This window comes from Physeter macrocephalus, chromosome 6, assembly GCF_002837175.3.
Source record: "Physeter macrocephalus isolate SW-GA chromosome 6, ASM283717v5, whole genome shotgun sequence".
NCBI classification, from domain to species: Eukaryota; Metazoa; Chordata; class Mammalia; order Artiodactyla; family Physeteridae; genus Physeter; species Physeter macrocephalus.
In genome coordinates this window covers 92,023,479-92,044,426 of record NC_041219.1, presented here as the reverse complement: position 1 = coordinate 92,044,426, position 20,948 = coordinate 92,023,479, and the positions used below count along the sequence as shown (strand labels likewise).

Sequence of the window (20,948 nt, the reverse complement as noted above, 5' to 3'; positions counted from 1 at the left end):
TTGGGAGGAGGGCTGAGTTTAAATGAGGAAGTTGTACCAGCAAGAAAGAAAGCCAGATGCCACCACCACTTCCTGTTTTTGCCTACAGTCCTTGGTAGAAGGCTGTGGGTTTTGTGGGCACTCCATTTATAACTCTAGACATGGCTTCCTTCCTCTTCTTCCATTCCACAAGGATCACTGGTTTCCCTTCTCCTCAAACCTACATCCTTACCTTTCAAAATGATGCCCCCTTTATCACACTCTAAAGATGTGACTCCTGAGTGACAAGAATTCCATGTAATCATTAGGTAAAGGAACATGCTGTACTTGGTGGGCATTCTGGACTTCCATTCCAGTAGGAATGATGGATTACGGGCTCCATCCACACTTTCCAACTCTGTTTCCATGGTAACAATGCACATTTAAGGAGAGATGGGAGAGTTAAGAGGAATACACCTTCGTTGCCCTCCCTTCCCCCATCCTACCCCCAACTGGTGTCATCCTGGGCAAGTTACTCAGCCTCTGTGAATCTTAGCTTCTTTATCTGTAAAACGGGGATGATAAATAGGGTTGTTACAAAGATTCCATAAAACAATGTATACTTTATAACTACCTTCTTTTTTTAACCCTTTAAAAAAGTAAAAGCCATACAAACAGAGGCTGCAGGTGGCTTTGGTTTTGGGGCTACAGTCTGCCAACCCTGATACAGATGTAGATCATTAATACCATGTGTCTGATGAAAGGTGAAGCGTGTGGCCATAGAACAAAGCAAAACTAATTGGCCCACATCAGGGTAGTTTTCTAATCTACTAAACCAACTACCACTCTATGAGTAAGAAAAGTTCAAGCTACTCTTGAAAATCCAAATTTCTGGACTATTTGGATCTACTGTGCAGATACACATCTGTCCTACTGTAACCCAGAAGAGTAAATGTTAAAGGCATTCTACACATCACGGCCGTGAACAGTACTGTTAAAACCTTAGTTTAGTTAAGTTGCCTCTTGCAGACTAAGAAAAACACGGGGCTCCAAAATGGGGGCCACGCTGCTGTCCCTGGGTAGCACCGGGGCACCCGATGCAACACAGCACAGGCAGGACTGAGTGAGCTCAGTGTACACGCTCTTGCACATTCGTACACACACACACACACACACACACACACCACACTCCTACGTCTCTGGGGCCAAGAGAATCGATTTCTTGGAACCCCCTTATCAGACACATATCAGATGACTCATCAACTAAGCCTAACTGCTCAACTTTTAAAAACAGTGGGTGGGACCCATCGCCTACACTTGCCAACTCTGTTTACAAAATAGGCACTCATTTTTAGCACAACACCCCTTCCCCCTTTCCTATTTGCCCATTTCTGAAAAGTTCTTCATCCAGTGAATTTCAAAAGAGTTCAATGGCACTGCCGCTGTCCTTTCTACATGTATTTCTAATGCTGGCAAGCCTGAATGTACCATTGCTCCCCTTCCAGTATTATTATTCCCAAACAAGAGACTCTGATGCCAATGATTTTTGCTGCCAGCTGAAGGACAACAATTTTCTCTTCAAATCATTTCTAAGGAACGGAGACTATAACTCAAAGAATTTTGAAAACAAGTAAGTGACTGAAGTAAGACGTAAGATGAGTGTGCCTCTACCCAGGGACCTCCTCGGATCATCAGAAGAGCAGCGTTTCCTATTGACTTCCTCTTCATCGCCCTGTTTTGATATCACAAAATCCAATTTGGTCTTTCCTTAGGAGGCAAAGAATTGCCTGCTTAGGAGCCCACAGAGAAGACAACTTAACATTTACCAGGAATGACTTGATAGATATCACACAAACCATCTTTGTTACAGCTAAAAGCAAAATTATCACCTTGGTGGGTGTGATTCAAACTTTTGGGAATATATGGAAAGTAACAGAGCAATGACAGTTCAAGAACATGCAGAGTATTTGCAAAGGTACACTGCAATCTCACTCTCATTTGGTAGAATTTGCTGAAAATGATTTAGAAACTCCAGAGAGCTATGCTGAGGCAGTTATCTGAGACTGCAAACCTCTTGAAAGAACAAGAAGCCTATTTTTGTGACACGATAGTAACGATCGAATAACTATAATATCTGAACAGGACTTAGGGCAATGTGTTGATGGGTCTGTTGTTCTAATTCCATTTCTGCCTACCCCTTATGCAGGCTGAATTGTAAAACACCGAATTTAAAGAGAGAAGGCACCCGGTAGTCTGATCTTTGTTTATAGAGTCCTCATTTTATAGAATTATCTTTACCAGCATGGCTATTTACTGATTTGTTTGTAAACACTGTGATTATAGACAATACAATGTTGCATCTTTTTGGTGGTAGGATAATGATAAGTGATAATGGTCCACAAAGGTAAAAACCGAGAAAGAGAGAAGAATTCACCTACAATTGGAACAAACAATCCACCACAAAGTGAAGGTAATTGCTGTAAACTGACAATGACAATTACTGTCCTTTTTGCAAACAGCAATTTAGCAACAAACGCCCTTTTAGCAATGCAGTGCTAAACTCGTACAGTATTCCTTAACAGTCTCTTATCTATTTTGAATTTTCAAATGAAGGAGGCATTCCCAGGAAAGTAACCAATGGGTGGTGAGTCCCTTCCTAAACTTCTATAATTTTCATTTCATCTCCAGAGCCTACTTTAAATCTGAGGGTGAACTAAACCTCAGAGTTGATGTTTTCCCTCTGATAAGTTTGCAAAATTATGAGAGCCATTGTTTGCCCTAAAGCCTTGTAAGACTATGTAAGACTATGCTAATTTTTACATATTCTTTCATTTCAGGGAAACTTTATTGAGAATCAGTTATAGGCAAGCACTGTTCTAGATCCTGTCGTGGGGAGAGAGACAAGGAAGACATTAATCCTGCCCTTCTAGGGCTCAGTGTTCGATAGGGAACAAAATATATACGCCTAAATAATGGAAGTAATACTTGCTATTAGAAAGATAAAGGCTACGCCAAAAAGAGAAGGAAGGGAGATCTTTCCTTGCACCTGGGAGGATCAGAGAAACACTTTTGGAGATGGCATCGGACCTGGGTCTTACGGGACCGTCAGGATTCAGAAGCACAGGGACGGCATGGGAGGGGGGTGACAGAAAGGCCGAGGTGATGGGCACGGTGCCGGCGGCCCCTACAGAAGAGAGGGAGGCTGGTGTAGCTGATGCTGAGGCAGTCTGCAGGGAGGTGTGGTGAAAATGCAGTTTGGAGCAGGTGGCACTGTACTGATCGCTCATTCTAGCTCTTGTGGTCTAAATAGCTACACCGAATATTTTTTTCTCAAGTTTTCTGCAGGAAAGAGAAAGAGGAAAAATCTTATCACAGTGGTTTGAAGTTCTCTAAAAAAAACAGTTTTCTCAACTAGTTTCTTCCCCTAAAGCACATGGTAAAAAGATACTTTAAAGAGTATAAACTTTCCACTCCCACTCCATCCCCAGACCCTGTGTCACCCTCCAGAAGTAGCCACTGTCAACAGTTTTCTTGTTTACCCTCCCAAACAGTCTGTGTAATATATGCACATATTACGCAATCTACCCCCATCTTCACTTCTACCCAATATTCAGTTTGTTTTTAATTTTTCAATACCAGGACATATAAGTCTATTTTACTCCTTTAAATAGTAGTTTAATATTCTATTTTATGGAACTACTATGGTTATTTAACCAATTCCCTCATAACAAACTTGGTGTTATTTGACTTTGCTATTTCTTGGTTTTCAATTCTTAATTACAAAAAGTTTAGTTAAAGCCCTGGAAGGGGGCTTCCCTGGTGGCGCAGTGGTTAAGAATCCGCCTGCCAATGCAGGGGACACGGGTTCAAGCCCTGGTCCGGGAGGATCCCACATGCCGTGGAGCAACGAAGCCCGTGCGCCACAACTACTGAGCCTGGGCTCTAGAGCCCACGAGCTACAACTACCGAAGCCCACGCGCCTAGATCCTGTGCTCCGCAACAAGAGAAGCCACCGCAGTGAGAAGTCCGCGCACCACAACGAAGACCCAACGCGGCCAAAAATAAATAATAAAATAAAATAAGTAACTTAAAAAAAAAAAAAAAAGCCCTGGAAGGAATTAAGTTGAAGGGCAGTGGGAAATCTTAAATAGCACGTGAGGCAAAGTCAGGCACAGATATGACAAATATGAAGCAGTTCAAAAAGTTTACTGGTTTTACAATATACTTGAGGCATGTATTGTACTTGCTGCAACCAGGAACTTGACCACCCTGATACACAATTTCCTACCCTTGGTATTGCTGAACTATTTTTATTACAATAAAGGTGACAGTTGTTGGTGGAACAGTAGCAAAATAGTTCAGGAACACTGACTGATTTTACAAGGTGATTTTAAAGAGCTAAAGGATTAACTTGCAAGTATCCACTGGTAAGAATAAAATTTGTCTCAAGAAGTACATTAATAATGTAAGTTTGGCTTCTGAAGGCATCACTAAAAGGCAGTATAGTGTTTTAGATCACTCAGGTTCTAGACTCAAGAAATCCTGGATGGAACACGGAACCCTGGCTCCCCTATTTTCTAAGTTGTTATTAAGCCTCAGTTACTTCATCTGTAAAATGGGGCTAACATTTACTTCATAGTGTTGTTGGTGGGGATTAGATGAGATAACATGGTATATATAGTTACCGTTCAATAAATGTTAACTATTATTTGGTAACTACCTAATTAATACTTTAACAAACACTTAGTACATAGTGTTACTAGGTACCAGGTACTGCTGGTACTCTCTCCATCTCCATCTCTCTCTCTCTCTCTCCGTCTCTCTCTCTCTCTCTCTCACACACACACACACACACACACACACACATACACACACACACACACACACACACACACACACACGCTCACTCATTAGTTTCTTATAGCAGCCCTACAGGGTTGTACTAATAAATGTCTTCTTGCGTGCCACTTTTCAAAGTGTGCTTTTAGATACATTATCTTTTTTATTTTCATAACCACTACCCCAGTGAGAAAGAAAATGGAAGACATCAAAAAAAGGCAGGAATTATAATCAACCAAAATAAAATTTAAGCTATTATTTCATTCAGATTGTAACGTTGTTTCACAATTATCATTTCAAACAGATTGTTTACAAACTCAGTGTTTATGATAAACTATGACATCTCTTTGAGCTCCCAGCAATGTCATGAATTACATTCTCATTTTTCGTGATTTTAAACTTAAAGGTTACATGATTAAAATAATAATAAACAATGATACATGCTAAGAAGTTATGGGAAAATATAAAGCATTTATTACTTTATCAGATTCCATACACTGTAATAAACCTCTCATTTACCTAGCACAGTGAGGAGATCACATGCTCTTCAGAGATTAATTCTCTATAAAATGTATGCGTTTAATAGAAATCTTTAGAAAATGTAACTTTCCTATTTGGGGAGATGGTAATGTGAAATAACAGACAAAACAAAAGCCGTCATTCTTCTGTGCTAATATTTAATTCCTACTTTTGCTATGATGGAGTTACGGGGAAGCTGTGGAAAAAGAGTAGCAATAGAAGAGGAGGATGCAGTGGAAAGAGATTTCTTCAGCACCCTTTGCCTTTCCCTTGGATCTCACTCAGGAAAACTCAATTCAATAGGTGCATTTTACCCTTACCCATGCCTCAGCACATCCCCAAACTGCTGCCTCAGGGAACAGCCCCATTTTACTTCCAACAGAGAACATATACCTTCAGAACAATTGTACACTGAGATTCACCACTAGCATACTTCCGGTTCCTCAGATGCAATTATAAGGCCTCAGGATTTAGAATAACACAAAACCTCACAGCATTCTTATAACAGGGCTGAATTCATTGAATCGAACTGAATCAGACGTGTGTTAAACAGGAATGACAGCCATTATAGTCAGGTCCAAAAAATGAGCCCCAAACTCATCCAGCAAAAAGAAATCACCCCAGCAAGTTTCCAGATGACTCCAATGAAGAGCCCAGCACCCAGCCTCAGTGAGACACAGAGGAGCCTTCCCAGCTGCTTTTCTAAGGAAGCCTGGACAGCCTTGGGCTCCTTCTCTGCGTTGGCCAATATGAGTCTGGAATGGGGCCCTGTACCAGACGAATTATCTTCATCCTGCCAACTGCTTCTTGGCTTGAGCAGTTGTGGGAACAGCTGGTCTTATAACACAGAGTGAGCCCTTGTTCTGAGGTAGGAGAGCTCTGCATTCTGTGAAAAACTTGTAAGTTTGGGTCTCTATACAACTACCTTCATGAGCTTTAACCTGAAGGTTTGGTGTGTTATGCTTGCTATTCATGCGTCTTGCAAAGAACCAAACAACCTATGAGAGTTTTACCCAGAGGAAATCTTCCTGCAACTATAAAAGTCATCTTTATCCAATTCTTTGTCTCAATCAGAAACTGAAGAGTCATGAGATAAGAGATCACTTATCCCTGAACCGGTATAACTAAAAATCAACCAAATTCCAGGAATGGTAGGTTGAATACAAGAATTTACTCCTGCTCCCCTGGCCTTAATAATCCAGTAAAGCGATTTCTTAAGGCATAAAACTGCTAGGATAGTAAGAACAGGAGAGAAGAGACAACAGTAACAAAAATTCAGAAGCTGGAAAAGTGGACAGAGCTGAATCTTAATTGGCAGAGGAGAAAGCCAAGACCAATCCAATTTACACCACAGAATTCCCAAAAGGCCCTGGTGGCATTACTGGAAGTAGGGAACAATGGACAGGATGAACTAAAATAAAGAGGATCTGTTGAACTTCTTTCAAGAAATAGCTAGATTCCCCAGACCAGGCACCTACTCTGTAAAGCAGGGTGACCGCTCCTCTCCCATTTTGGCAAAAGATACATAAATATACAGAAAATATATTCTCTGAAAAGTATAAAATGTAAGTCTCCGAGTGAGGGGCTCAGCACAACTTGTGAGGGAGGGGTTCTGTAATGAAAACTAGGATTGGGTGGACACATGCACAGAGATATTCACCCAAGCCCTTTCCCCAACTTGGTCCCCATAAAGATGGCAGCAGTGCCCAGACCCTACAGGCAGGTGACTGGAAGATCTTCTCTGGGTGATCTGAACAGCCAAGAAGAAACTGACACGGCTGGTTCCCCAAGGAAAGGGCTACTGACAGCACCTCTAGTGAAGCAATTTCCAACAAACCCCACTCGTGTACCAGGCTCCAATTAGCCTTGTTCCAGTCCACCCCCTGCAATTCTTGAATACAGCAGACAGAGAAGGACAACCTGACATCTAAGGAAAGATTCTAAAATGAAAGAGCCCAAAACAAACAGAAAAATCAACTTGCATCACAGGGATACAATCAGCAAAACTCAGATTATGGGAAACACTATAGGACAAATGGTCCGGTTTCCTCAACAAATAAATTACGCAGAAAAGAACAGAAGAAAATGGGGGAACCTATAGAGTGAAAGAGACTTAAACCACATAACAACCAATTGTAGTATATGGACCTTATTTGAGTACTGATTTAAACAATCCAATTGCTTTTTAAAAATAAGGTAAGCAGAGCAATTTAGATATTGTTTGGGTATTTGATGATATAAGGAACTGTGGTTAATTTTTTGGGTATGGCATATTATGGTTATGTTTTTACAGTCCTTATATATTAGAGAAATACACTGAAATATTTATGGATGAAACGATGTGATGGCTGAGATTTGCTTCAAGACAATCTGGGTGAGGGGCTGACTAAACAAGCATGGTCATGAGATGAAGGGAATGCAGGGATCTTTTAGACTCTCTACTTGATGTTTGAAATTTTCCATAACAGAGAAAAAAAACCATCATTAGAATCCTCAGAGAAAACAATGAAATTGTAAAACAGAAACAAAATAATATAAAAAGGGAACATTCAAAGAAAGTTTAAAAGCCCCTGTAAATAAAAAAATAATAAGAGAAATAAAACATTCAGTAAAGAGTTGGAAAAAAATTGATGGCATATTCCAGAGAGTACATTGAAAAACTTTAGAAATGAAAATAAAGAAAAGAATAAAAAGTTAGAGGGCCAGTCCAGAAGGTCCAGAATCTTGGTAACAGTTCCAGAAAGAGAGAAAAGAGAAAGAGAAGGAAGGAATTCATCAACACAACAATGTAAGAAAATGTCCCAGAACTGAAGACCATGAATTTCTAAAAGAAAAGATGTACCAGCTTCCTGACACAATGGATGAAAAAAGGCACACAGCAAGACACAGCATCGTGAAACATCGGGAACAAAGAGATTTGGCAAGCGTTCAGAAAAGACAAAATAAAAACAAAAGCCCTGGCTACATATAAAAGATGAGGAATCACAAGCATTTGGGACTTCACAACAGAAAAAACTAGAAAGCAATAAAGCAATGCCTTCAAAATTCTGAAGGAAAATGATTGCCAACACAGAGTTCTATATCCAGCCAAACTACCAATCAATGGTGAAGGTAAAATAAAAATATTTTTCAGACATGAAGGCCTCAAAAATTTTAATTCTATTTACCCTTTCTCAACAGCAAAAGCAAGGAAGTAAATCCAGAAAGAGGAAGAAATGAAATACAGGGAACAAGGGATCTAGCAGAGAAGAGAGGTGGAGGGGATTCATAGGATGGTGACAAAGAGAGATTCCAGAATAAAAGTTTACTCTCCTTGCCTCAGTTCCCTTAAACGGAAACTGAGAGCTGACAGTAGTACCTGCCTCACATACTTGTCAGGATTCAGCATAAAACACTCTGAGCAGTTTCTGGCATAGAGTAAGAGCCACAAGAGTTGTTCTCATTATCATCATCAAAGAAATGATTCTTTATCCTATGTTAACATATAACTACTTGATATATTACAATAATTAAAAAGAAAGAAATCAGTGTAAAACACAGGTCCAAACCAAACATATTTCCAGCTTTGGAATGACTGAAAATTGTCACATACCATAGGGTTTTGGAGGTTAACAGGGTTCTGAGATTTTTCTAGTGCAATTTCCTTGTTTCAAAGGGTAGGGAATTGAAGCTCAGAGTAGCTAAGTAACTTGCTGGACTATACAACCATTCAGAAGAGGAGTTGAGATTAGCAGTCAGGTGTTTCATGTCAATGCACTGAAAATCACAAGTGTAGCTACTCAAACTCCATCTATGTATCGTCACAGGGTCAGAATTTCACACATACAAAAACGTATCACCACAGAAATATTTTATCCAGCTCCTGTCATTTTACCCTAAAACCTGCCACTTGGCTCATGATATACGTAAATAGAAAGACCACTTAGAAAGAATACAGCCAGGGCAATAAAGCAAGGAGGCTACAGTTGGGTTTACTGGTTAGGTTGACAAGAGGAAGGTAATGTATTAGATTCACTGTCCTAAACAAAGTTGTTTTGATTCTAGGAAGGATACCTCTAGTGGCTTTACACACAAAAGTATGAATATTAATCCCTAGCGCTGTGGACCAATATGGTGCAGCCTGGATGGGCATTTCTGATGCCTGAGTAGTGGAACGGGTAGCAATGCACTTCCATCACAGTCTTCTACGTCTTTCTGAAGGAATAAACACAATTTGCAGGATTAGTAGACATTTTGGTCACTGCTTCCAAGGAAATGATGGATCTGGCAATGAGGACTACTGGGTAAGCCCAATGAAGAGCGTGAGTGTCGTCAGGGGTGAAAGCACCACTGATACTCCTTTGAGGTCTAAGAGAGAAATCAGGCTGGGTGGGAATTTTCCTAGTATAAATTGTATGATCTGTCTTCATCTCATTCCAACTGAAATTAAGCCCTCTGTACATTTGCAGAAAGTCTCATTCAATAGTTTGAGATGAACTTATTTCAAAAGAAAATTGCCCATTTTCTTTTCACTGAATCTCAGGGGGAGAGTACAGAATAATTTCTCATCTTTAAAACACTGAAAACTTCTATGCTTCCTGAATATTTCTTACAAACAAATTTGCAGTTACCTTTGGATACAGTATGTGTTCCACAGCTATCCAATACCAAAGCGGTGACTGGATGGATTAAACACCTCAATATTTTCACCATTTATTGATAGCTGAGATTTCAAGTGACAAGTCAAGAGTCCAAAAATACAAAAAGTGCTATTTTCAAATCTTTTATCCTTTTTGCAAGTGCTCCTTTTGGTATGTTTGATTACTAAAAAGATTTTCTCCTTTCCCTTTCTTATAAACATGAGGTGCTTCTTGGAAAAATCATTCAAACAAACAATATAAAAGGATGCACTGTAACTTAGCCAAGTTAGTAAAACATACAAAGAAATAAGAACTATTTCGAAATATTTCCAATGTCTTCTGCGTACGAACGGAAACATACAGAAAATACAGCTTTTAAATGAAAAGTACGGCAGTGTCAACACTCACAGAAAAAGTAGGATTCCGGTATTTGCCAGGGCGAAGGAGAGTCCCAAAATCCCACTACCTATAATGGCGTTGCTTAGGTTAAAAACAGACATGCCCAAGGAGGTTGTTCCTGGAATCTGAACAGAGACAGTCACACTAAGCAAAAGAGTCCTCAAGACAGATCATCACGCCAAAGCCTTTAAAGAAAGCACTATCAGGAACCAACAGGGAAATGAAATTCAAGGAATCCTTTCTCAGTGGTCTAGTTATTTTTTTTAAATGGGTTTCAGGAGAAAATACATAGGCTCCGAGGAATAACCTGGTGAATAAATAGCTATGTTTTTGGTACTATGCTGGATGAATTAAACATCTGTCACAATTTATGTCATTAAAAAAATAAGCAAACTTTATTCTAATGACACTTACATAGTCATCACATTTCTTTTTTTCCAAATGGCTGTTCGTGAGACTCCTTCTACTTTCACGATCAGAAATAAACTTGCTGTAAAGAGACGTATTATGATTTAATTTCATGATAATGACTTGAAACTTAACATCATGACTAAATGATTTATTACTTACCAAAACATGACGCATAAAAAGTTATCAACCAGTTACGTAAGAGTTTATAGTCCTATTCAACCACTCTCCCTACCTCGTTTTTGTTTCGGTTTGGGTTTTTTTTGCCAGTGTTAGTTGTCTACATTCTTGTTTTACCAAATAAACTAAACGTGCTCCAAGGGCAGACACTTTGCCTCTTTCCTTTTCATATCCCTCACTCTACTTAGCACAAAACAATGCAAACAGCAGGTGCTCATCTTGAGAGGAAATGAAAGACAACCGTAAGTCAAAAAGAGCTATAGATTTTGAATCATTTTAATACTAATAAATTAAAACACTATATGCAATGCAAGTTAACTTTTACATAGATTGTTCTCTAATGGAAAATTAGATGATGTCAAGAATACTATAAAGCTGGCATTTAAAAGACTAGTGGAGGCAGGATTCCTTCTGAGCTCACATTCCTGGAGCACAAAGTTATTACATAGGAATTCCCTCCCCCCGGCAAAAAGGAAAACAACTCTTTTCCCATCACACATTCTGTCAGCACCTGCTTATATGCAAGTCACTAGACCAGGCAATGTGGGAGATATGGGGGTGTGTAATAAGCGATGCAGCAGTAGCCCACAGGAAATTATGGTGGAGGAAGCAGGGCATATGGTCCATGGTTAGGGGCAGAGTTAGTAGGGCTTAAAGCAAGCATGGGATTCAGAACGTGAGTTCAAATTCTCACTTGCTCTGAGGGCCTGAGTATGCTACTCCAGTTTCCTGATCTGTGAAACGGGAACGACACTCACTATTATATTATCTCATAGTGTTACTGGGAGAATTAAATGAGAGCACATGGGAAACATGAGTACAGCTCCAGGCACAGAGTAAGAGCAACACATGGGAAAGATGCAGACAGGGTGAGTGGAGTAAAGTATATACAAACATATAGAAGGAGGAATTCAGAATGCTCTAAGAACCAGCAAATACATTCGGGATTAATATCAGAACTTTAAGTGCTATTGTCAAAGAAAAGTCTATTCATAAGCAAACTGCTACATGTATTAGTTAAGACATGTTAGGGGTGCTTTTTGGCTCTCCTTCTGGAAATTTTATTATCTGGTCTAAGTAAGAAATAATCAGTGTGTTTTCCACTAATAAATATAAAGCCACTTGAATTGGACTATCATAAAGGAGGCATATATCTTTAAACTATACATTATATTTTCACATGCTTTTTTTAATGAGACTATATTTTACCATAAACCCTGTTTTAATGAAAGATATATATCATTAATGTTGGTTTTATGTGTCTACCGTTTTCATCTTTAATCCATATTCTTCGGGTTTGCGTTATTTCGCCAGGAGAAACCAAAGGCAGGCAACATTGATACTATGAACTTCCCCTGAGGCCACTACCTGGTATGAGGAGCACAGCCTGCGGTTTATTTCCTTCAGCATCTGCCTTTGCCTAGGACCTGTCCAGTGACTGTCAGAGATGAAAAGGAAGTGAAGAAAACCTTGGTCTCCTGAAACCCAGGAGCTGACATTCCAGCTGAGGAGAGATCAGACCAGCTAACACCAGAATAGGAACATCAGGCCATGCAAAATGGAGATGAGATAAGGAAGCCAGAGAAGGAAAAACCATTACTGGGTGGGATTAGCCAGAGGAAACTAAAAGGCCAAGGCCTGAGAAACAGCACTGCAGGGTCTTAGCAAGAGAATGACATAATGAAAGCTGTGTCTTTGGAGACCCATCTGGCAGTTCTCTAGCCTTGGCTCTTCTTTTGCCCTTAACATTTTAAATCTTTCCAAAGAACTGAGGTTTACAGATCTGGCTGGAGAGGGACCGGGAGAGCAGCCTTCCTTTACACCCAGGTGGCCCAAGGAAATCGGGCTGCTGGACTTTCCAAACTGAAATTGACTCATATTTAGTGTGGCTGTTAAATAAAAGACTGTATGTAATCAGGCTAATTTTAACAATCAACTTAAGTCTACCAAATCATTATCCAGAAGGTCCCCTGTTTGCTTTCCTTGCAGAGACTTGCTTTTCAAAGAGAATCTCCATTATTTTTAAATTAAGGGGAAAGCCCGAACATTTTCAAATTAAACTAAACCAAACACCACTAAACCTCCTATTATGGCAGATCTAAGTTCTTGGCCTGCCAATGCTCCCCAGACTTGTGGCAGAAGACTGATAGAGAAGAACCGGATCAAGGCACCTGGATGCAGGGGCATTCAACAGGGTCAAACACTGCAACGGAAGGGGAGGAAGAAGAGGTCCCTGCATGCTTGCCAGCTCTCTGCTGCGGCGCTTCTGCAGGATGAGAATAATGCAAGTGACCTGCAGAGCTGTTGTGATGAGTAACCATGAAAAAGCACATTAAAACACATTGTGCTTTGAGTACTTCCCGATTCTGCCTCTTTCTGTCTACTTTCTAACAGCAAGACTTAATAGGTTTTCCCAAAAATCTTCACTGGTGCTCCCACTGAAAAAGTTTCGAGTCCAAACTGCTCGCCCTGCAAATTCCACGTACTGCTGAATCTGATTTTGCCTCACTGTTCAGTCTTGGCTCCCCTGCTCTTCCAAATGGTCTTCCCAAGAGGCGGTGAGGATCAAGATAAGACCAGGGCATTCTGAGAATAGAGACTGAAAAACAAGTACCGCTAGGAATCCACTCTCCCCTCAAGAGACCCTCCATCCTCCTCTCTGCCAATGCCTTCCTGCCCATTCACAACCCTCATCCTCCGTGAGTCTGCTGATGTTCTGGTTTGAATGCAGTTTTCTGACTCTGACCTATTTACGATTTTTCTGTAGCACAGACTGTGGCACTAAGCTCATCTTGCATCCAGAGTGGTGGTGTCATGTTCTCACTCCCTTAGCTCCTCCTTCTATGTACCTGCCCATGTGTTAGCAACTCAGAGGAACCCTCCGTAAACCAAATGTGCCTCTTCCATTGAGGCACTAGGGAGTAGCTTAGGCTGCAGGGAAATCTCGCTCAGTAAGAACGGAGTACTCAGAGAGAGCCTCTGTATTCTCTTTAAGGTATTTCAACTTTTTCTTCTGTCTTTCGATCTTTGCTTTGTATTTCTGCAAACTTTTTTTTAAAACAAAATAAAACCAACTTTTTTTTTTTGTAATGGAAAAGTCCATTTATAATAACTAGGTCAAGCAGCTTATCACAAGTTTCTGTTCTCTCACCATTTTAAAAATGCAATTTCATGTTAAAAAGCACTGACCTCTGGCAAAGACCTCTTTATTGAGTTAAAAATGAGCTATTGCAGAAGGTGCCTTTGACATGCGGTCTTGGGAATGATAAAAGTATTATTAAAAAAGCTTTTTCAGTGGGTCGTTCTGTACCCATAAAGCAGAATCTGGTCAACTCTTAGGTAGCCAAATGTTCTGTGAACAAAACAAAACAAAACAAAAATCTACAGTGGCTGTCATGCTGACCTTCAACAGACAAAGCCTTAAAAAGGATGTAGGCATTATACTGAGGTAGTGTGAAGGGAGACAAGCAATATAGAGCAGTTATTTAAAGCCAAAAATAAATCAACAACAACAACAATCCAGCTAAGGATGGGTTGTACAATGGGAAGATAATCTTCCTATTTTAATCTCTACCAATCAGGTTCTTACTAGATTATAGTGTTTCATTGGAGGACTTATAACACAAAAGAGATGAGTGGTTGAACTTAAATGACCTTTCCTAGCTCTTTCCCTGAAAGTCTAACAGTCTATAAAAAAGGAAAAGAGAAAAGGAGGAAAGAAGCATGTAACCGAGAGACTGGAAAACATGAAAGAATTAAAGAAATAGTAGGCATTTAAAGAGAAGACTGAGAGGTGAGAAGAGCCTTATCTGGTGGATAAACTCTACCCAAAATAGGAGAAAACAGATTTTCGTTGTAGCAGGATCAATTAAAGCCAGGGAAGAATTTTCTGGAATGAAAACTGAATATGGGAAGAAGTTATGGTATCTTCTTCCCTAAGGTATAGAAAAGACATTAGAAGAAGAGAAGGGGTAACTTTTCAAGGGTCCTCCCGATGATACAAATGTAGTTCATGAACTCCGGAAGACATACAGGGACCAAGGAAAAAAAAGGCTGATGTAAGGTGTAGCGACAAGAGCTCCTCATTAAGAAATATCTTAATGAAAGACTCTCAAATTTTGTTAGAAGCTTCCTGGGTCATAACAACAATAACTATTCATGGAGATTAGAGCAACAGTAGATAAATATTAAAATATGTGAATATTTGCCTGGCTACAGCTAGGATAATCTATTAATATTTCAATGACTTTAAGATAACAATAACAAACAACCATCCCAAACCTAAAACAGTATTATTAGTCCTTGGGTGGAGAAGAAAGAAGTGCCTGCCAAAGAAAGAGGGTTGCACTTTTACTGTTAGAGACTTTCCTCATACTAAAAGACTTACTCTTGCCAGACACCGTGTCAAGTGCTTTACATGAGTTTTCTCATCTCTTTTCACAATAATTGCATGTGGTCAGTACTATTTTTAGCTCCATTTTGGAGAAATTAAGTAACTTGACCAAAGTTACATTATAACTAAACTGCTGAGCCATGATTTGAACCTAAGTGGGCTGATGGTACAGCCTGAGTCCTTAACCTACAAACAGCATTGCATTTAATATTCCCCAACAATCCCAGGAGGTCAGGTATTATTTTTATCCCTGTGTTACAGGGATGGAACTAAGGCTTAAAGTACAAGATCACACAAGACCTATGGATGGAGCCAGGATTCAATATAAGTTGAAATCCAAACCATGCACTTAACTGCTCTGTCTGTCTCTGTCTCTCTCTTTCATTTAACAAATACTTTGTAATGTCTGCCCTGCTCCAGGCACTATTACCATATCATTACAAGGTACAAGAGATATAAAAATGATTAAGATGGGTCCTTCTCTCAATCAAGAAGCTCACATCTAGAGGAATGTCGAGAGCTCATTACTCAAAATGTGGTCCATGGACCAGCTGTAAGGGCATCACCTGGAAGCTTGTGAGAAATTAGAATCTCAGGCCCAGTACCAGAGCTACTGAATCAGAATCTGCACGTTAACAAGGTTTCCAGGTGTTTCACATGCACATTAAAATGTCAGCAGTACTGGTCCAGTGGACATTTCAAAAGGCTTTGCTTTGTAAAGCAATTATACTCCAATAAAGATGTTAAAAAAAAAAAAAAAAGACTTTGCTGTTCCAGGTATAGGTTTCTATGACTACAACCCACAAATCAGGGCATGAAATAAAACAACTGAACTGGAATAAGAGCAGGTGTCCTAATGCCCAAATGGCTCTACTCTATATTTAACTAAACTTAATAAAATGATTCTTAAGGTATCCTAGTAGGGAGTTTCCAGGCAAAGCTATCAGTTACACGCCAGCTAATGAGAAGTCAACATTTGTTTTCAACGTTTTCTCTAGCTTCCTAAAAAAAAGGCACTGTTACCTAGAAGTTCACTGTTTTGGGAGTGGGTTCTCCTAGATTCATATAATTGGGTCTACCTTCCTCCCACCAATGTGAAAATGCTAACAGAAGAGTCAGAAGTATTAGGTGTAGCTTTGCAGAAATCACAGGTGAGGGGGGGTTGGGAGGGTGTCTTTTTTGATTTTTATTTACCTTTTTGGCTTCATGCTGTGATATGTTGTTTTTAATTTTCATTGTTCTAGAGCCAGCAGTGAAGCAAAATTCAGAAACCATGTCAATGAAAGAGGGGAGATAAAATAAGGCAATAAATGCATCACACCACACTTGCGACAGTGGAACCAAATTCCCAAAAACCAGAGGCTGTACAGCTCACGTCTTAGTCACGGTCTCTGGGGAAGTGAGCTCCCCTGGCAGGCACCCCAAGGGGCGAGACGGGGTGCCTCCTCCTACCGCAAGAGGTTATCACCTCCCAAACAATACTTTTTTTAGTAAAACTTTTTTTACATATCAAGTTCAGATCCTAAGCTGAATATTATAAAAGACTCTCATTTTAAGGTCCTCAAGGTTTACACTGCTTTGGGAGTGAAGCTTTGTTATAAACCTAAAATGTGCTACTTGTGAAATAGCTGGAATCCCATCCACCACCGTTAACTGCAGGTCAGCAGTGACTACAGAACACCCCAGGGGCCCAGAGCAGAAAACAGCACTGGCAGAGTTTAGCAGAGTTTAATTGATAGTAGAGACTATCTTTTTCATTCATGCCTGAGCATTTTAATCAGAGGCAGCAGGACAGAGAGGAAAGACAGGGACTTCAGACAGACCTGGGTGTGCCCTTGAGCAAGTCATTTTATTTCTCTGAGCCTCCATTTTCTTATGGTACACTGAATTTTTTAATTTTCCTTATTTGCAAAAGAATACATTGAATGATGTTATATGGATAAGTGGTAATATATGTAATCACACCTGGCACTCAAGAAATGGTAGTTATTCTTAATAATTACACAGAAAAGGTGAAAGAAGCAAACTTGAGTTCAACCATAAGAAATATCACATGGTGAATGATACCTGGATGGCAATGAGGAAGTATTTGGGCTGGAGACTTAACCTCTGAGAATATGTAAGGAAGAGAACAAGGAGGCGGGGCAGGGCTGAAACTTCTGAGTGTCTGTAAATGATGGCAGCCAAGTCAATTACACATTGTACCAGAATGCAGAGCAGATTATCGGAAATGATTTCTGTGAAGATGCCTGGTTAGCTGACATAATGTTTTCATCTTCCTCCCAATTTCCTTTTGACCCCGCTCCCGCAAGTGTAGCATGGCTGGTGTTCTAGTAAGTAGTCCCCGTATATTCCACTCTCTCCTCCCAGCCTTTTAGGAGGCCTCAGGTCTCAAACAAACCTCACCACTAACTCCCAAGCTGGAGAGCTTCCTGCTAAGGGATCCATATAAGCTGGCTATAAAATCAGAAGGTCAGAATTTGCAGCAACATGGATGGACCTATAGAGATTATCACACTAAGTGAAGTAAGTCAGAAAGAGAAAGATAAATTCCATACGATATCACTTATATGTGGAATCTAAAATATGACACAAATGAACTTATCTACGACACAGAAAGAGACTCACAGACACAGAGAACAGACTTGTGGTTGCCAGTGGGAAGGGGGTGTGGGAGGGATGGATTGGGAGTTTGGGGTTAGCAGATGCAAACTATTATACATAGAATGGATAAACAACAAGGTCCTACTGTATAGCACAGGGAACTATATTCAATATCCTGTGATAAACCATAATGGAAAAGAATATGAAAAAGACTATATATATATATGTATAACTGAATCACTTTGCTGTACACCAGAAAATAACATGACAATGTAAGTCAACTATATTTTAATAAAATATATTTTTAAAAATGATAAAAAAATAAAATCAGAAGGTCAGAGAATGCCCCAAATCATTAAAAAAAAAAAAAAAAAAGATGTTTGGTCCTACTCTTGTAACTTAAGAAACACAGGACCCAAGGGTTGGAAGGACTTGCTGAGGTCACAGCTAAGGGTGAGAGCTGTCAGGCCAGCATTCTTCCGACCCACCCCCTACCTCCCCTCACTCACTGTATCTCTTCTTTTCTTTCTCTTTCATGTACTATTTCTCTGTTTCATGTACTGTTTCATCTACCATTTCTCATAGAGCCATTTGGCTCTGTGTTATTATTACTTAAAATCCATGTTACAAACGATGCTTGTAGTGACGTATTTGTCGTTTTAACATGGGAACATTGGCAAATGCGACTTTGACCATTCCTTGATTAACATGTGGGCAAGGCCAGATGACTGTAGTACACATTCAGATATGGCACGCAGTGAAATTCCAACAGTTGGTCTGATTCATAAACACAGAGCTTTTGAAAAGTTAGGGCTGGTTGGGGTCCAATGTATTTATACATTTTTATTAGACTCAATTGAAAGATTTGAAAGGATGAATAAATTACTTTCCTATTTGCTTCATCTGCTATTGCAGACGATGCCCAACAGATGTCACATATGAAATTCAAATTACATCTTCAAATGGAGCATAACTTTAGTAATGAATAATTCAAGAGAATAACTGAAAACCAGAATGATATTTTAGAGACATTTCTTTCATTGGAGAGAAACTGTTCGTGGAAAAATACTCACCTATTTATCTGACCATTTTCTACCTCGGTGAAATCATTGGAATCATTGCTAATGTTATCATCTTCGGGCACTGTCATGTTTTGCAATTCAGTTAATTCGAGTCCACTTTTGAAATGCATCATGTTTAGAAAGTACCTGTCGTCCAAAGCCTCCTTTTCTGAGTGTATTTACAAATGGATAGCAGCAAAAATATAAGGTTCACACCCCTAAAATACAACACAAGGATAAATAATTAAACATATGAATATCACCACTGATCACACAGAAGCTATTACACACAAATGATTTGCTGATAACATAACTTTTACATTTTGCTATTCAAAGCATTAAAGCAATCTTGGTACATCAAGTTATAGAGGCTGTAAATTTTCTGTCTTTCATAAATCTTCCTCCGTTTTTAACTATAAAATGAGTCATGTCCCATAATCTTTATGCTCACGTTCATAGGAATACCATGTGATCTGTAGGCAATAGAGATGGCCTTTTATGAAGCAGTGTGTTTAAAAGGAAAGCAAATAGGTTATCTTAATGCGTCAGACCACAGGGCACACATATAGCTGGGTACAGACTGAACAGACACAAAAGCACCTCTGATTTCGCAATCCCAGTTTAATAAAAATGCAAATCCTCAATAAATGGCATCATGCAGGATCAACCACCCAACCTGGAGGTCAAGCAGCAAAGGACAAATCTGTGTTTTGAAATTTAGCAAACAGTTTATCCATCAACTGCAAGAGATTAAATCAGTCTCTTCAATGAAATCACTCCATGTCAGGGAGTTAGGGAATTAAAAACTCATACTCAGGGGACTTAGGTTAATTCACCTGAAACTGTATTTCCTCACAGAAATGAAAGACTTGCCGAGTTCACATTTTCTCCCACATGGATGACTGCAATTTAAATTTCTGAGTGGTCACCAATAATATATATGGGGGTGAAGAGTTTCAGACACACAGCATCACAAATCAAAAAGCAGGTGGCAACAGAGGTATGGTACTGTGATTTATTACAAAGAATATATATTTGGTCTTCGTTCCTATTTCTGGTTCACAGCTCCCCAAACCCTTAGAATTTCCTAAGTGTTGAGAGTGATAAATGTCTTTTGGTATATTAATGAGGTGACTTTGGGAAAGCACCTACGGATGGGGGCTGGTTGCCAGTGGAGCCAAACATGTGATTAGAGGGTTGGAATTTTCAGTCCCACCCCGTGACTTCCGGGGAGAGGAGACAGGCCAGAGCTTGAATCAATCACTAGTGGCCAATGAGCTCACCAATCATGCCTATGTAATGAAGCCTCCATAAAAAGCAAAAAAAGGAGGAGGTTCAAAGAATATCCATACTAGGGACCCAGAACTCCACCATGTACTGGGCACCAAGCTCCACAAGGACCGAAGCTCCTGTGTTAAGGACCTCGCCCTATGTATCTCTACATCTGGCTGTTGATTTGTATCCTCTGAAATCTTTTGGAATAAAGTGGTAACCTAGTGAGTAAATGGGTTTTCCTGAGTTCTGTGAGCTGCTCTGGCAAATTAATGGAACCCAAGGAGGGGGTCATGGAAACCTCTGATTTATGGCCAGTCAGTCAGGAGCACAGGCAATAACCTGGGCTTGTGACTGGTGTCTGAAGTGAAGGGCAGCCTTGTGGCATGGAGCCCTTGATCCGTAGAAGCTCATTCTATCTACCGGTGGACAGTGTCAGAATTGAGTTGACAATTGTTGGTGTGGGGAAGCCTACACACACACACACACACACACACACACACACACACACACACATTGGAAATGGGTCCAGGAACCCTTTTAAGAGGTAAATGCAACTTCAAAAGTAAGGCCTGTAAAGGTACAGGAGCCTCACTAAGATAATCTCAGTGAGGCGATGGGGATCATGGAATGAAGCAGAATGTCAGCGAGATTTTTTTCTTTAACCTCCGATGGATGATCCACCTTGGATGATGT

At 39.9% G+C, this 20,948-nt stretch overlaps 1 protein-coding gene across 4 annotated transcripts in view; it reads right to left on the bottom strand.

Annotated features, from left to right (window-relative positions):
* Positions 1–20,948, bottom strand: part of SLC38A1 (solute carrier family 38 member 1) — a 63,006-nt gene that overhangs the window by 27,263 nt on the left and 14,795 nt on the right. Inside the window, exons 1-4 of one of the 4 annotated variants that reach the window (XM_055085658.1) lie at positions 18,993–19,074; positions 16,510–16,555; positions 10,749–10,824; positions 10,344–10,459 (exon numbers count right to left, since the gene is read on the bottom strand). In XM_055085658.1, the coding sequence (XP_054941633.1) occupies positions 10,344–10,459; positions 10,749–10,824; positions 16,510–16,523 (206 nt within the window). In that variant the 5' untranslated portion in view covers positions 16,524–16,555; positions 18,993–19,074. Of the gene's footprint in view, positions 1–10,343; positions 10,460–10,748; positions 10,825–16,509; positions 16,556–18,992; positions 19,199–20,948 lie in introns of those variants that run through there. The other 3 variants (XM_007130688.4, XM_007130691.4, XM_055085659.1) reach the window with 3 other exon arrangements.